Source organism: Salminus brasiliensis, chromosome 4 (assembly GCF_030463535.1).
Source record: "Salminus brasiliensis chromosome 4, fSalBra1.hap2, whole genome shotgun sequence".
In the NCBI taxonomy this organism is placed as follows: domain Eukaryota; kingdom Metazoa; phylum Chordata; class Actinopteri; order Characiformes; family Bryconidae; genus Salminus; species Salminus brasiliensis.
This window is the reverse complement of record NC_132881.1, coordinates 40,960,284-40,977,876: the sequence shown is the minus strand read 5'-3', so window position 1 is coordinate 40,977,876 and position 17,593 is coordinate 40,960,284. Positions and strand designations below refer to the sequence as shown.

Sequence of the window (17,593 nt, the reverse complement as noted above, 5' to 3'; positions counted from 1 at the left end):
CACTGGTGACACTGAGCAAAAAGCCCAGATTACACAGCAAAAATTGTAATATTAAAAAATAACTGCAATCAGGATTAGCTGGAGTATGAAGAAGGAAAGGAAAGCATACAGCGTCATCTGTCAAACATGGTGGCGGTACTGCTATGGCATAGGAATGTAATGCTGCCAATGGAAGAATCCATTCCAGGATTTGTTCCAACGGCCTGGACATCTCTGCTGCAGATTAACTTGCAACACGGGCCTCCAGAACACTGCATGGCACGGCTTTAACCAGTGATGGATGTGAAAATCCACCACAGGATTTTTGCTTTACACCTTTACATCTCTATCAGGACCCATGCACCAGAAAAGACCCAATTCCAGTGGCAGCTCTCCTCCACCACAGCATACATATTCAGTGTGATTCTTTGTTTCTGCACCCTGGTTTCCATGTTTTTAAGAAAAGGTTTGGTGGTCTTCAAGGAAATGTGCTGATTTTTGGCATGACTGGTATTTTGCTGTGCATCTTATTCCTCTAGCTCATAAGAGAGGATCCCTCAAAGCCCTTCAAACACAACAGATGCTTTGAAAATAAGGCCTTTTTTTTACTGCTGTAAATAAGTAAGAAGCAACAATGGATTATTGACTGGAGGAAATAATCAGGTCATGGACAAATCACCCTGGACAAAACACCCGAAAATGTTTTTTGTAAAGATTCATTATTTATTCTGGCTCACGACTCGGGTCAGCCTGACATTAAACTTATAAACGAAACGTAAAGGGCAGAGTTCGTGAAGAGCCGTTATCTTCCAGGTCTTTACAGCAAGGCACTAACATCTCTCCTGTTTGTTTACTGTTGCACAACTGCAAGTTAATGATCATTCAGTCGTCTGCTCTTAGCTTGCTCCGATTCTCTGTACATGATCTCGGATCCGGTTCACTCGCGCTCTGGTTACTTGTACTTGTAGAATCCCTCTCCTGTCTTCTTGCCCAGCTTGCCCTCGGCCACTAGCTTATTGAGCAAGGGGCTGGGTGAAAACAGGGGGTTCTCAGGCTCCATGTTATACCACCCTGCAACCACACAAGCAAAAAAAAAAATCAGTCAGCAAAAGTCCTTTTGTTTCTCTTGAATTTTCACCACATGGTTACTACAGTACCCACTGTCCCGAGCTCTTTTCACACCTAGTTAATTTAGTTATAAATATATATATAAAGTCTGCACCACAGATTAAGAGGTTGTGATATTTAGTTTGGTTAGTTTCATACTGCAATGACAAATAATAAACACACATCATGTTCTTTCATTGGTCAGAAATTTGGTGGAGATATGGGTGCCCTGTTATGTGTATGTGTATACCAGCAGATCACAGCATACCATTCAAATCTATCCCTGAGTGCAGTTAGATGTAAAATTCTACCCATCTGTTCAACAGAAACAGAGATAAAGTAGTAAATCAGTCTTCTTCTTCCTATTATTATTATTATTATTTTATAATAGTCTATATTGTGATAAGCCATTCAGTCCAAAAATCACCAACAGAAAGCGCCTTTTATTAATAGTACACCACAAACGTTGGCATTCTGTTGGCTTTTACACCATAATACGTGACAAAGGCATAAAAGACAAAGCTAAAAGAATTAAAAAATGCAGCATTTTACAGCCATTCGCACTAAGACGTGCCATTTCGGTGCAATAAAGAAGTGCTGAAGGGACAATATGAGCCAATTTTATGATTTAAAAATTGACAGTATCTCAAAATGAGGACGGTATGTCAAAATGTGATTCCCCCATGTGCATTTCAGAGAGTCACAGGGTGGGGGCGCTGTGGGAGTTCACTGAACCACCCCAAATTATTAAATGAGTAAAAGTAGGCGTGTTGCAGCTTTATTGGAATGAAAAGAAAAAAAAAAAGCTGCTGAGCTGCCTTAAAATGTTGAGAATGTGAAGCCTGGATACTCAGATCTTAGGATGCTTAGCCCTCAATTAAAAAAGCAAACTATTTAATTATTAAGAGAAAGAAAAGTCATGTTAAATGGATTATACCATGACAATATTGCTTTGGGATAGCCGTGACCCAAAGATTAGGGAAGCAGTCTTGCCACCAGAAGGTCGCTGCTTCGTGGCTCTGTACCGACAGGGCATGACTGAAGGACTCTTGAGCAAAGGCACCTCAGCTCCAGCTGCTCTCCAGGACACGTGTGCTCACTTTTCCCTAGTGTGTGTGTGTGTGTGTACTCTGCATGGATAGGCTAATTGCAGAGGACAAATTCCTGTGTGTTTATGCAGCACAAATGGTGACTGAGTGGTTCTTCTTCTTGTTCCTCCAAAATGAAGTATTAAATATATCAGTAAAAGTACAGCTCACCAGAACAGCACGATCACGCTATAGTGGACAATGTATTTGAAGTCGTATCACAATAACAATTTGTAACAATATAACTGAAATGTGGTATTTTGTGCAGCTTTATGAATTACAGAAATACTTACCATCGATAATAAACTTTGATGTGTCTAAACCAACGTAGTCCAGGAGCTCAAATGGCCCCAAGGGATATCCAGCACCAAGCTTCATGGCTACATCAATGTCCTCTTTTGAACCATGACCTAATGAAGCGCAATTAAAGAAGTATTTCTATTACAGCTGACAGAGGCATTTCTCAATGAACTGTAACTGTTACAAAAAACTGCATGCTGTTCCTCAGTGTGCATGTAAGGTGTGTACCTCGTTCATGTAGCCGGACAGCCTCCATCAGGTAAGGCACAAGCAGCCGGTTTACAATAAAGCCCGGAGTGTCCTTAGAGAAGAACAATACTGCATGAGGGGACCTCACAATTTAAAGATATTTATAAACTGTTACTGTTATTACGGTTAAGGAAACACTTACTTTGCATGACACAGGATGCTTTCCTAAGGCTTTGGTGAAATCAAGGAGTGCATCAAATGTTTGTTGGCTCGTTCCTGGTGCCTTGATCACCTAAATCAAAACTATTCAATTAATTAAGCCCTGTGATCTCCCACTAATAAGGGCCAGCACAGACATCAGTACCACTCATAAGGCTCTACATTAGTCTGTTTATGATGACGTAAAATGAATTATCACATGCAATATAACTGATTTTTGTTTACCTAGCTTGTATTTTGCAATGCTGGGCTAATGAGGCCAAACCAGAAAGACACTAAAGCATGGATTATTTAACCCATTTGACCAACAAAGGCTATAGATCATAAGGAAATATGCGACAGCCCTTTCTTACCTCAACTAACTTCATCATAGGAACAGGGTTGAAGAAATGGAGACCCCCAAATCGATCTAACCGGGCTGTAGAGCTGGCAATGTCTGCAATAGGCAGGGAGGATGTGTTGCTGGCAAAGATAGTGTGTCTAATGACAAAAAAAAAAGGACAAAACGAGTCAGTATAAGAAAAGTGACAGTTTGTTTCCAACAGCACAGTCTTTTAAGATGGCACAACCCACTTCCTTCATCTTAGATACCGGCATAAATGTCCATTTTAAAAACAAAGCTTTAATTGAAGCACTTCACTTGTATGAATGAGAGTCATGCTTGAACTACTCAAACACTCCACTACACCACAGAGACAAACAAACACCTAACATCACACAGGCTTATCAGGTGATCATTACTTCTATGTAGTTTCTTTGGGATAGCTTTTCTGCTGATATCAGCTGATATGCAGTCTTCCATATGGCTCTGTTTATCCCACTGTTGATAAGCACTGAAATGTAACAGTTGCTTTTACCACCAACACTGTGGCACAGGTGAGTGTTCTCCCTGCTCTAACACACTCAAGCCATTCAACAGCTTTAGATGTGATAAAGCAGGATTCAGAGGAACCCTCTGATGACCATCTGGAAAAAACGCAAACTAATCAGTTATTCTATATTTTCCTCATTAGCTACTGATTTGCATGAATGTCTGAATATCACATCAAATGTCTGAATAATGTGATGTGTTTGCATAAGTTTTAACATCTGTCCGAAAGTTGTGGCTTTAACACTTCAGAGACAACAGGCAGAGCGGTCAGTGGCCATTGAATAAGGTTGCTCTCACACTTCGCTGCCACCTATTGGACTACCTGGAAGGGAGCATTAACTCAGAAAAAAACATCAGTTCTGACAGGCCATCTGACCAAACATGCTACACGTGCTCCTGCTACGTCACAGAAAATATCTATTACCAGAACTGCTTTTTATTTTTCTCCTTTATTGATTCACTAATCACTTCACTTCACTTCACCTCACTTATTTGTGATACTTTTTGGGTTTTTTTTGTGATACTTTTTTTTGTGTGCAATTTTTATTTTTTTTGGTTTGAGATTTGGTTTGGTTTGGTTTTTAGAAAGTTAAATAAGTCAAATATTGGGCTTAGCACATCCCTTTCCTCTATACTCCTATTATCCACTACATCTCAAGCTCTACCAGGTAGGCACCTCCCTCCCTATGTTGCTGTGGCCGTTGACAGTCCGATCAGCAACAATTCCTATTGTTATAAATTTAGCTTTGAAATATGACACAGCAATAACAAGATAAAGCTATCAATTTAACAATTAAGAATGCTGTAACCATTTATGATCCGATTAGCAACACTTTCACTGGGGCTAACAAAATCTTACACCTACCAGTATAATGGTCTATTTCACTATGTGATTATAAACCACATTTCCATTAGATTTACTAATGGATTTTTTCCCCTTCTACTAACAGGCCTGTGTCTGCGGTCGAACAAATGCAAAAACACAGCAAAAAAAAAGGCAAAACAAGACTGCATGCAAAATCAGCAAACTGAGGCCATAAATGTCTGCTATTCTAAGTGGTAAGTGGCGATGAATGAAAGTATACAATTCACAATTTCTCTGCCTGTTTGAATGAGCTGCAAGTGACATTCATATAAAATCACACTGTGCTTTTTTCCATCAGAAATAACTGATTAATCAGAGGGAATCTGAGAGACTGGCTCTTGCTTACTCTGGAGCCACTTTATCCAGTGCAGAAAAGAGATCCTGTTTAACTTTTAGATTCTCCACAATCGCCTCCACCACCAGGTCGGTTTTCTGCGCCACTGCGGCAGCATCTGTACTTGTGGAAATGTTCTTCAGCACCTTCTGAACAAACTCCTCTCCGGCCTAATTAATAAAAGGAAAAATAAATAATTATGCCGTTCTCTGATGTTCTAGATAGGCCTGTCATGAAATTTCAATTAATGATTAACTGCCAATTATGAATGCAATTAACTAGTTAACTTTTTTTTATACAAGCCTAAAGCAACTGAACTATAGCTATATTGTTAACCTGGCTATATTGAATAATGCATATAATATATAATAGTTATATAATAATAAAGTAATATATAATAGCTATATACTTAAGAACTAATGATTAAAACCTAAGAGTACAGTCATTTTTAATACAGATTTCAGTGCACTGCACTAGTAGAGTTCAGAGTTCTTTAAGTACCTAGAATATCTACAATACTATTAGCTGATTTATCATATATGACATTATGATGCTTGTCCCAATGCTTACAGTCATTTACACTTACGGCATTTGGCTGACGCTCTCACTCAGGTAAATGTAGTGTTAGGAGTCCTGCCCAAGGACTAGTGGATGTAGTGCGGTTTGCCCTGCTGGGGAACTGAACCCTAGTTTAGGGGATGTCAGTGTTGCTCGGTACACTACACCAACCTCAAACTGGTAATAAAATTGAGAAACCCAACATCTGTATCTAAATAACTGTGATCAGCTAAAATAACCACAATCAGCTCCTGTAACTGTGACTGTTTATGCAATAACAAGGTTACTCGCATTACAGAGGTGGGCCAGTGTAGTGTTAGGAGTCCAAGGACTCTTACTGGTATAGAGCAGTATAGACACCCAAACCAAGAATTGAACCCCGGTGTGGTAGGCCACTGGCAGGCAGTGAAGTTGCACCACACCAAAACCTGCCAACAATAACCGTGGCTTAGTTTTAGGGCCCTGAGTTTGCACTTTACCTACAGTCTCCCACCTGTCTTGACCTGTCCAGTGGATCTAGTTGCCGCCTGATATTGTTGTGATACATAACACAACGTTTTGGCACCAAGTTCAAGTTCTTGAGAATATTATTTTGTCTTCACTGTAACTTGTAATTTTTGTGCGTGAGGGACGAAAATAAGCTTCAACTTCAAGTCACTGTCACTGTAGAAGAAAGCCAACCTCAGGTTTGTCTGCAAACTTCTTCTTCACCACTCTCTTCAGGCTGCCCTCGATACTTTTGGCAGACTTCTTTAGGATGTCCTCAGATGTGTCCACCAGCACCACTGAATGTCCTGTAGTTGCAGCAACCTGAGCAGACAAGGGGAGCAGGGCATGGCAAGATTAGTTTAACTACTGATGTTGGAGAATATAGTTGAATTTTTGTTTAGTTACAGTAAATACTTCATTCAGGTCAGCGGCTTCAGCCTCTACCCTGCTGTACTGCTGCTCACACCTCTGACTTTGAAGCCTAAGCACCATGTTGTAGACCATCTCAAGAGATCTCCAGAGACCAACCAGTGAAAGCATTAGTTTCCACTGCAGCAAGCTAGCTATATTTGTTCTTGGCACTTAAAGACTTAAAGCTACCCTTAAACCAAAGTTATTTATTGTGTAAAAACTTCAGCATCTATTTGAGCCATTATTTCACTGTATGATATTAAGCTCCAAAATCTAGCTAGCTAGTTCCTCCACCAAAAGCAGCATAGACTCATTGTAATACCCTTGATTTCGATAGAAGCCATTAATAAGCAGGTGTCTCAATACTTTTGTCCATACTGTAACTAGCTAGAGATAGCTACCTGCCCACAACCTCTTACTGTATCTGGGACAAAGTTGAGGTTGGCTTCTTACTCACTTTTGCAATTCCACCTTAAAAAGTACAGTGGTTACATGCAGTCCTTGCCCTGTGCCTGGCTGAACGCCTGCGCTTTTTAAGGTGGAACGGAAAATGCCACCAAGCCAGCTTGTACCCCAGTCACCCCATTAGCTAACAGCTTAGCTAGCAGTCATATTTTGTTAGACACGATGAATTAGACAACACAGCAGATGTTCTAGACTATTAAACCGTCCCCATATAACCATATAACCTAGATAATTCACTGCAATTAATATAAAACAGGGAGTCAGCGTGCAGCAAAGCTAGCTAACGTCAGTTAGCAGCTAGCGAGCTAACGAGCTAGCGCTAAGTTCCAGTGAAGCGTTTTTACCTGCGCAATGCCCGAACCCATCAATCCACCTCCGATTACAGTGATATGCTTAATGGCTGCATTTCTGGCAGCAGAAGAGCACAGGGTTCTGCTAAGTTGGTGTGTGAAGAAGGCCATGGCTGTGTGTGTGTAGGGCTGCGGCTTTCAGGACGGCTGTCTTCTGCAGGAGGAAGGTCACTGTGCTCATGAGCTCATTTCTAGACCACGACCTTTCACACACTTACCCATTTAAACCTGGCTTAGAGTACACCTGATATATCATGTTTATGTGATTCTTCAGGTACATGAACATTAATATAAAAATATTTAAAAGCAAATTGAAGTGATTTAAAAATGTTTAGTACATATTGTCATATGCCTTGATAATAAATGTATACCCACATTTGACAAATTTGACCTGTTCCCTGTCCAGACTTTTACTATTACTTCCATAATACAGCTATAAAAGTGCTATATTGCTATGTTTTTGATGGCATACAGACATACATACATAGATACAGACACACATACATACATACATACATACATACACACATACACATACATACATACACACATACACAAACATACATACACACATACATACATACATACATACATACATACATTCATACAGACATACATACATACACAAACATACATACACACATACACACATACATACATACAGACACACATACATACACAAACATACATACACACATACACACATACATACATACAGACACACATACACATACATACATACACACATACACAAACATACATACACATACATACATACATACATACATACACACATACATACACATACATACACATACATACATACATACATACATACACACATACATACACAAACATACATACACATACATACATACATACATACATACACACATACATACACATACATACATACATACAGACACACATACATACATACATACATACATACACACATACATACACACATACATACACACATACACATACATACATACATACAGACACACATACATACATACACACATACATACACACATACACATACATACACACATACAGACACACATACATACATACATACATACACATACATGCATACATACATACACACATACATATTTACGGCATTTAGCAGACACACATGTATACACACATACACACATACATACACATACATACATACATACAAATACACACACAGTGGTTCAGCAGTTAGAGCACCAGGCTATTGATAAGAGAGCTGTGGGTTTGATAACTGGTCTTGGCAAGCTGTTGCTATTGAGCCCTTGAGTAAGGCCCTTCACCTTTCCTGCTCATGCTCCTCTGGCATGCGTGCTCTCTTTGCACTGTTTGATCACTAGTGTGTGTATTTACTGCATGGATCACAAATGGTGAATATGGTTGTTGTCTGTTAATGTGTCAGTACTGGTGCATTTTTGTGTTTTAACATACCAAAACTAATAAAATGTCATGATATCATGATATTTGCCTAGCCATAGTTAAGGTACAGAGCCCCTGAAGTAAGGTAGTATATTTTAATTTAATACTTTAGGGGCTCTGTATAGAGTGATTGTAATACCTTATTATTTATTAATGCAAGATTTTATCATAAGTAAAATCAATCAATACTGATTTAATATGGATTAAATAAATGTATTTTGCTTAAAATGACTTCAAATATGTGTCTAACATATACATTTACATACTTTAATACAGAGACATGTTTTTCTTTTCAGGTGCAAAATTTCTTTATTTATTACTCTGTTTAACACAATTAGGCCAATCGCCTAAGCCCCAGTGAGGCCCTGTCGCAAGGCATCAAGCAGTAAACACAACACAGTAATGCCCCATTTTTTGGGAACGATCCCAATTTATACTTTTCATACTTTGTATTTTATACAGACGGTGCATTTGATTGTACAATGTGCAAGAGACATTCCTGTTTAGAGACGGCCAGCATACAAATTCTGTAAGCTATCTGTAGTCAAGCAGAATATACAGCCATAAACAGTCTGGGCTGTATCAGCAGCATATACCACTGTAATAAAACAGCAGCTCTGATTGTTTCTGCATTGCATCTTATCAAATCTGTTTATCATAACGTGTATTTGGGTCAACCTTCTAGTAGTGGATCTTTCTACATGGAAATGCTGAAAGTAGGTCAGAACATTGTGCATAGAAAGCAGCATACACTGTTTTACTTGTATTTAATACTCAGTTCAGTTCCATGAGTTCATCCTGACTGCTGTTAAATGCAATGTGCATATCAGCGATAGCAATTTACAGCATGTGTTCAAATGAAATGTGTAAATAAACATCAATTCAATTTGATTATGCATTGTTTTTACAGAAAGCAATCACTTACAGGCAACAATAAAAATGGAATCGTTTCTATCATTTCCCTTTGGTGCAATAATGAATTAGAATGACATAAAATCGATACATTAAAAGGTATGTAATTAATGAAAGTAAGCAACATTTGAATAAAGTGCATATAATTAAGAATAGGGCATGAGAGGGAGAGTTTCCCTATCATGTATGCTAAGAAAGTGCAAAAGCTGAAATGAAGTGTCAGAAATTGTGAAATGCTTTTGTTTCCTTTTTTCAAAGTTTGAAATAGTTGGGAATATATGAATATATCAAAGACATTTGTCAGTCAAATAACACTGATTTCACAATCAAATTCTGAATTAGTATGCAGTCCAGCCAAAACCAAAATCAAACTGGTATGTTAATGAACAGTAGCCCTCTTCTGGATGCCAGCTGAGTTTCAGGTGCAAAGTACTGGTCAAGACCCAGTTTTTTATAAAAGCACTGTAGCGCAAGATCAGCTTTTAAAATATTACTGGCTCAGCCATCTGATGGTGATCTCTGTGCCACTCTGATTGGTTCAGCGTGGTGTTATACAGACTTTAAATGGGCAGGGGGCCAGAGTGAGGCCGAAACGCCCATGCATGGGCGGAGGTGGTTGGCCGTCTGGAAGGCGGAAGGTAAAGGCCTGCATGAGGCTGGTGAACATTAGGAAAAGCTCCATCTTTGCCAGCTGCTCTCCCATACACACCCTCCGACCTGGACAAGGACCAGAAAAGACAGTTTTGCTTAAACATCACTTCTAAATCAATTATGAGGAAATGATAGCTATGAGCTATCATATTGTCTCATATGGAGTTTCTTTAAATATTTATGAATGCCCATTACATAGGTCATGTGCCCCAGTAAATTAGGTCTAATGGCGACCCCTGCAGTGCCATGTGTATCTCCATTTTTGTCTATTTTTAGTTTTGAACCCTGTAGCTGCCCTGTACACTGTGTGAATAATTCTAAATAAATTTTCTAAAACCAATAGAAATGCTCCAAAAAGACTTCAAAAGTTTATCTGCACATTTCTACTCCTTTTGAGCCATGTGGTAGACCTGATCTCATAGCCCGGCTAGCTCAGTCGGTAGAGCATGAGACTCTTAATCTCAGGGTCGTGGGTTCGAGCCCCACGTTGGGCGCAACATGTTTTTATTGCCGCCATATTAAACACTAGTCTGTCTAACCATTAATTACATGTTTTATGAATGATTCTGAGTCTAAAGTTCTTGTAAAAACGTCTTAATGTTATAATTGCAGACTTTTATGAGGTATTTATTTATTTTTACATTTTATTTTTATTCAGCAGAGCAATGTTTTAAGACACTCTTGCTCCATTGAGTCGAAGTGCAGTTTAAAGTAAGCGCACATTGTAAACACTTGCATTTCGCTGATACCCAGTAGGTGGCGTAATACGAATGTCTACAATGTTACAGTTTTTCCATCTAATTTAATGAGCTGAAAAAGGTTCCACGATGTGTGTGATGATATTTCAGACTATTTGCGCAAGACTGGAATGATGTGGGATGGGGTGGAAAAACAGTTAGTAGAGGATGGTTTCGACCCATCGACTTCTGGGTTATAGGCAGCACGCTTCCGCTGCGCCACTCTGCTGTCGGCTCATGAAAGGAGAAGGGACGGTATTAGAAGCTACACATTTTTAATTAGTAATTAGATATTCGTGATGTAATTAATGTTTAGACTACATTTAGCCTGTGAATCATGTATTATCAGCAGGTCATGTGTAGAGTGGGGGACTCCAGGACCACTGTTCCAATATATCAAGAAAAATTAAAAGAAATAAATATTATTAAATAATAATATTAAAAAAAATAATAATAATAATAAAAAAAAAAAAAAAAAATATATATATATATATATATATATATATATACACACACACACACACACACACACACACACACAGACAACAAGGGTTATTTAAGGCCACAGTCAGGAGTTTGCATTTTGTTTTACAGTCAAACTCAGAGTCTGTTCTTTCTAGTTATTTCATCTTATAAGTACAACTGGTCTCCATTAGTGTGAGCCAAAATATTGGAGTAATTATCTGTGCTGTACACAAAACCTGTGCAGCTGTTAAATGGAGTTCTGTATATGACTGACTGGCTATTTTAGCACGTCCCATGTCCCAGTGGTTCTTAATCCTGGTCTTGGGACCCACAGCACTGCACAGACAGCTTCAACTGATGCCCACCCCAACACACCTGATCCAGCTCATCATTTAAAGGGACACTGAGGCCAGCTGGGGAACTTCTCATGAGATATGTGTTAAAAATTCACATTTCAGAGAAGTGAAAAAATGCCAGCCGGAGTGTCCCTTTAACTATGGAGCTGAATGAGAGACTGGCTATTTTAGCATGCAGAGCTTTGTTTTGAGAAATGTTCCCTCAGCTTCCTCATTTTGTATTGTTGAATATTCCAAAACTAAGGCCACCATCAAGCTGCTGACTGTGGCTTTGCTCACAGCAGTGAAGTTGAATAATAAACTGTACCTATTCCAAACGGAATGAAATACTCCCTCCTAAGAAGCTGTCCCTGTTCATCTAGAAACCGTGAAGGACAGAAGTCATCTGGATTCTCCCACACAGTGGGATCTCTATGGACCGACCAGAGATTGGGGATGATAACAGTGCCCTTAGGAATTGTATAGCCTCGAAATTCTGTGAAAAGACAAATTCAGTTTACAAAGCTGCTTGTTCTTTCTCTCTTCACATGCTTTTAGCTTTGAAGATGGAAAACAACATGAAAAGAAGATCACAAGACCCAAATGATTTGCACTAGCAATTTTTTCCAGATAAAAAAAAACAAACAAACAAACAAACATGTAAGCAAGTTTCAGTTCCTGACCTGTGGTCTTGGAAGCCATGTGAGGTATGGACAGTGGCACCACCACTGTCATTCTCTGCACTTCCATTATGGTGGCCTCTGTGTATGGTAGAGTTCCCTTATCTGTCAGGGATGGAAGTCTCCCAGATCCCACCACGGCATCGACCTCTTTCTGAACTTTCTCTGTGGGGTCAAAGAAACAACAATATTTTATGGGACCTGTTAGGTCAAGGTGGAAATGGAGGGCCGGAGTCCAGCACGGTTTGTTTATCTTTCTGCTCTAATAACACCTGATGAAATTGGATGTGTTTGAAAAGGAAAATCACCAAACCAGGACTCCAGGACCCCCAGGACTCCCCACCACTTAGCTAGTCCTTTTTCCAAACAAAAAATAGGGCAGATTTACTGATGTAGCAATTTCCTGAATAAGCACACCAGCTTTTTAGTGTCCATAATAAGAGTTTAGGGGCAAGCTGACTGACTGTAATAGGGAGATTGACTAACTGTCTCTGTGATTGCCACTCTGTGCAGCTTCTCCACTACGGAACTTTCATATTAGTGTAAAATCCTATAACATATTAACTGCAGTGGAAAGTGAATTGCACTCCACAAATGTAGGAGGAGCCCATGATGGAAAAACAGTATTTTGCACATAATCTTCTCAATATGATCAGTTTTAGCCTTTTCTGACTAAATTTCCTCCTAATAATGACTTATGTGGAAATGACCACATATTGTCTTGAGTAAAAAAAATGACATAATTTTGAAATCCTGGGACAATAAGTAATCATTTGACCTGATTATACTACAATTTTCTCAAGAATAAAGTAAAAATATAATAATAATTTTATTTATCTTGTACAGGTCATGTGTTAATTACAAAGTTATTAATAGATAACCTTCTACACTGACCAGCCCTACCAGAGCAAAGTGTTATTAGACCTCATTAAGCAAGATAGATAACATGCAAATAGCTAATATCCCAATAACCCTAATTTTATGTTTTCATAGGTGTTTGTGTGCATACCTTGGACATCAGGATATAAACACATGTACAGCACCATCCACAGTATGCTGTTAGTGGTGGTATCAGTCCCTGCAATGAAAAGGTCCCCTATTATGAAGAAGAGATAATCTTCTGAGAATCCACCTTCTTCTGACTCTGCTGCTTCTTGCTGGGCCAGCATCTCCACCAGGTAGATGTCTATTAAATCTCTGGGGTTTTCAGTGTCCAGACTGGCTCTATGTTTGGCTATGATCTTCTTAAGGAAAGCTGTGATGTCCCTCTCCACTTTGCGGAGCTGTTTGAAGACCCCCCAGGGTAAGTAGTATAGCCATGGGAAGATGTTGATGAGAAGGGCAGGGCTGTTGACACTGATCTCCAGGCCACTGGCCATGAGGTTCATCTGGGTGCGAAACTCCTCGTCCTGGTGGTGGAAGCGCTGACCCAAGCTGATGGACGAGATGACATTGGACACAGCGTTGTTGATCAAGGGGGTCAGGTCCAATCCCGATCCTCCTGCTTCTTGACTTCGTCTGAGCAGCTCAGCCTTAACAATGGTGAAGCCCTCATATATACAAGGCTCCAGGCTCAGCTTACCGAGTCCAAAATTTCGTAGCGCTGTGTGGCAGAACTTCCGCTGCTTTCGCCAGACTGGGCCATAAGGTGCAAACACAATACCTGCAGACCAAGTCATACCCTTGTTTAGACATTGGTATGTCATGACATTTTAGTGCAAGTGTGTTAAAATCTGGCCCAAATGCTTGTACTCAAAATGCTCTGGTCATTTCTCTGCTCAAACACACACGGTTAAATTCACCTGTTTGAGTTGAGAAATCACCAAACTGTGCTGAACGAAGACCTCCAGGACCAGAACATACTCATCATTCATGTTACATTTTACCCTGCATTTGGTTATGTCCTGCACGTCCCAAGAGCAGGTCCTAGACCAGTGGTTCTCAGCTTCACAGCTTCAACTGATGCCCACCCCAACACACCTGATCCAGCTCATCATTTAAAGGGACACTCTGGGCCAACTGAGGAAAAAGCCTCTTCTGATGAGTAAACCTCTGAAAAACTACAAACACACCTGGATCAACTCATTTGTTTTAGTAAAGAAAACCACCAGGACCAGAAACGGAGACCCTTCTTATTGTGCAACTATAGCTTAGGTGTTTAATCACCATTATCGAGGAACCTGCAACAGACTGAAGGGCTAACAGTAATGGTAGTGAACTGTAGCGGTTGATGCACCAGTTGATGCACATGTTGCCACTGCACTTGCATCATAGTCTGCCATTTTTCAATGTAAGTAGCTCCTCCCTGTTTCTGTTTTGCAATGCATTGTGGGACAATAGACCAACCAGTTCTAAGCATGCATTGAGGATTTTTGGGTGTACTCAACAATGCCGATACCAGATTTGCAAGTACCTGCCGATACCAAGTACCGATGCTACTTCTTATAGGTTTTACTTTTTTATTAGAAAAATGTAACTAGGGATTATGCTTCCCTACTTGTACGTGTTACTGCATTGTGGCATTTGAAAAGTTTCAGAGATATGAAAATATAAAAACTGTCACAATGCAGTAACATGTGCAAGTAGGGAAGGAAAATCTTGCAAACAGCTTTGTAATTGGTGTTAAAATTTCACATTTCAGAGCAGTGAAAAAAATGCCAGTTTGGAAACAAGTAGTGCTTCTGCAGCCATTCCACATTCAGACCCACGTCCAAGGAACTAAACTTCAGTGGCTTTTAAACAAGCTGCTGAAACTCAACTTTTGGTTTCAGAACAACACAAAAAAAACCCACAAAACACCACATGGGTGTTTCAATGTTGTTTAATGGTAATGACTATTTATGACTGTTTTTTTACTGGTTGTTTAAACGTTAGTAAAGTATGTGAGCAAAATAAATTCTAGGTAAAAAAAAATATATATAAATATAAGATAAAATAATCCTTTATTAATCCAACAGTGGGGAAATTCTCAGTGTCACAGCAGAAAGGGATATCAAGACACTCAGTTACAAAAAAATGTAGATAAATAATAATTTACACTATATACACAATATAAATAAGAATTAAAAAAGCCATAACAATATTATTTACAGGTTATTGCAAATTACTCTTAATTGCACATGTGGGAGGAGGGGGGGAGGTATTGCACATAGTATTTTTACATCAAGGGGACCTCTGTTCCCTGAACATGTGTGAGTAGTTAAGTGTATGTGTAGGGCATCAGGCTGCTGATACTGATGCTGTACTGATACGGTATCCGTGCAACACTACTAGTTAGTATGAGTAATCAGCTTGTAATTGGGATGCACCCAGAGCCCCAACAACCCACCCAAAGCAGCTGCAGAAGTCTTTAATAGCTCCTCCCACCTTCATGACAGGTCATTAGGGGTGTGTTTTTGGAGCTTGGCCGGAGTGTCCCTTAAATTATGGAGCTGAATGAGAGACGCTGTTGATAACAGGTGCTGCTGAAGGTGCCTGGAAGGGTTAAGAAGCCTCTAGCCTACTGTACTGCAACACTGTCTGTAGTAGGATCAGGCCAAACCACATAGGCCCCTGAAAAGGTAGCACTGGCACTGGCACTGGCACTGGCATCCCCCCCTTACCTTTCCGTTTGGTCAGGATAGAAACGAGAGGTATGTCCGGTCTGTCCGAGAACACATCTGCGTAGTTGGTCATCGCATCTTTAATCATCTCATAGCCCGTTAGCACGACTATCAGCTGATTCCCCACGAAGATGCTGTACACGTTCCCGTACAGTCTGGACAGCTGCATCAGGCCCACCTGCGGGGACAGCGGGTGGGCTTTGCTCTTCTCATAATCATCGCGGCGGGCGAAGATTTTCAGAACGAACGGGGGCAAGAATAAACTACCAAAATTGCCCACGATGGGCAGCGGCGTTGGACCCGGAGGGATGTTCAGGTAGCGCCTGGTTTGTATGTAGTGCCTCAGCAAGACGAACACGACGAGAAACACGGCCAGCGCTGCGATGTTGACGGAAGAGAGTGGCGAGAGGCGGACCTCCTGCCAGAGCTGACGGAGCTCAATTTCCATCCCAGCGTTACTGACCAAACACACCAGCGAGCCCGGACTGTGGGAGAAGCAGAGCTCGGTCTAAAGCTCTGACCGGGTTTCGCTGATCATGTCCATGTCCCTGTCGAGCTGCCGTTGTTGTTGTGGTTGGGACGTGGCTGCCTATGCGTCTCCTTATTGGCCGCGTTCATCGGCTCCTCATTGGACGGTCGGTCCAGATTGGAGAAAGTGGGCGGGTACAAGTGAGTGGCTGGTCCAATCAGCAGCCTCGTCGACGCCGTTTAGTTCAGACTCATGGACTGCACTCACTGCACCACACTGCGTATAGTGTGGGATCTCTCCTTCTGTTAATTCATTAAATAAATAAATAATTAGTCCCCCCACTATTTTACTAATGATTGTCTGAGTAGCACCTTGAGATTTGTACTTAAATGTAATTTCCATTATAAATTAAATAAAACATTATTATTATTATTATTATTATTATTATTATTATTGTTGTTGTTGTTGCTGTTGTTAATGCTACTACTACTACTAATAATTTCACTTTACATTTTTTAAGAGTGCACATATTTACATATATTTTATATATATATATATATATATATATATATATATATATATATATATATATATATATATCTTATTAACATGTTAGCTTCAAACAGATACCCGGCTCCTCTGATAATATTTACAATTAGACTTAAAAAATATCTGAAATATCTATAAACAAAAGTGCTCACAGACGTGTTAGTGACAAATACGTGCACCTTTACCTTTTTTTATCTTTTTAATAGGAGCCAGGCATCTAAAGAGTTTAATGTCTTTAAAAATACACATAAAGTTATTGCATAGCCTTATAGCACCACATAGTTTAGATATACCTGATACATACCCCCCGTAAATATAAATATACTGTTTGACAATAGTTTTGAGATATCTAAAACATTTGAGGCCTAAAATATTTATTTTAACTAAATGCAGAATGGGAACTGTATTTTGGCCATTGAAATGAAAAACAGTCCCCACAGAAACCTTACTTTTTATATTTATCACTATTTCACTATGTTTACCATTACTTATAAAACATCAGAATAACTGTGTAGATTCTCTGGT

General features: G+C 39.7%; 2 protein-coding genes and 1 non-coding gene across 3 annotated transcripts; 1 reads left to right on the top strand and 2 right to left on the bottom strand.

The window, feature by feature from the left end:
• Positions 1–681: 681 nt before the first annotated feature.
• hadh (hydroxyacyl-CoA dehydrogenase) lies at positions 682–7,410 on the bottom strand. The gene is made up of 8 exons (XM_072677092.1): positions 7,220–7,410; positions 6,192–6,320; positions 4,965–5,122; positions 3,236–3,362; positions 2,866–2,955; positions 2,703–2,775; positions 2,468–2,584; positions 682–1,050 (listed from the first exon to the last, which is right to left on the bottom strand). Exons 1-8 carry the CDS (start codon positions 7,334–7,336, stop codon positions 932–934), a joined length of 930 nt encoding a protein of 309 aa, XP_072533193.1. The 5' UTR covers positions 7,337–7,410; the 3' UTR covers positions 682–931.
• A 1,664-nt stretch (positions 7,411–9,074) lies between these two features.
• Positions 9,075–16,621, bottom strand: cyp2u1 (cytochrome P450, family 2, subfamily U, polypeptide 1). The gene is made up of 5 exons (XM_072678472.1): positions 16,051–16,621; positions 13,458–14,111; positions 12,452–12,613; positions 12,097–12,264; positions 9,075–10,297 (listed from the first exon to the last, which is right to left on the bottom strand). The coding sequence occupies exons 1-5, from the start codon at positions 16,496–16,498 to the stop codon at positions 10,119–10,121; spliced, it is 1,611 nt and encodes a 536-aa protein (XP_072534573.1). The 5' UTR covers positions 16,499–16,621; the 3' UTR covers positions 9,075–10,118.
• trnak-cuu (transfer RNA lysine (anticodon CUU)) lies at positions 10,653–10,725 on the top strand. Its single transcript has one exon. It is a non-coding gene; the product is annotated as a tRNA-Lys (tRNA).
• Positions 16,622–17,593: the final 972 nt, after the last annotated feature.

Bases quoted from the DNA above. Each gene is read 5' to 3' on its own strand.
- hadh (XM_072677092.1), bottom strand. From the start codon at position 7,336: ATGGCCTTCTTCACACACCAACTTAGCAGAACCCTGTGCTCTTCTGCT. The intron at 2,776-2,865 runs GTAAGTGTTTCC...TTCTTCTCTAAG, and splicing joins AGCATCCTGTGTCATGCAAA to GACACTCCGGGCTTTATTGT. The intron at 2,585-2,702 runs GTACACACCTTA...GCGCTTCATTAG, and splicing joins TGTCCGGCTACATGAACGAG to GTCATGGTTCAAAAGAGGAC.
- cyp2u1 (XM_072678472.1), bottom strand. From the start codon at position 16,498: ATGGAAATTGAGCTCCGTCAGCTCTGGCAGGAGGTCCGCCTCTCGCCA. The intron at 14,112-16,050 runs GTAAGGGGGGGA...CTTGGTCTGCAG, and splicing joins TATCCTGACCAAACGGAAAG to GTATTGTGTTTGCACCTTAT. The intron at 10,298-12,096 runs GTACAGTTTATT...GTCCTTGTCCAG, and splicing joins TTTCATTCCGTTTGGAATAG to GTCGGAGGGTGTGTATGGGA.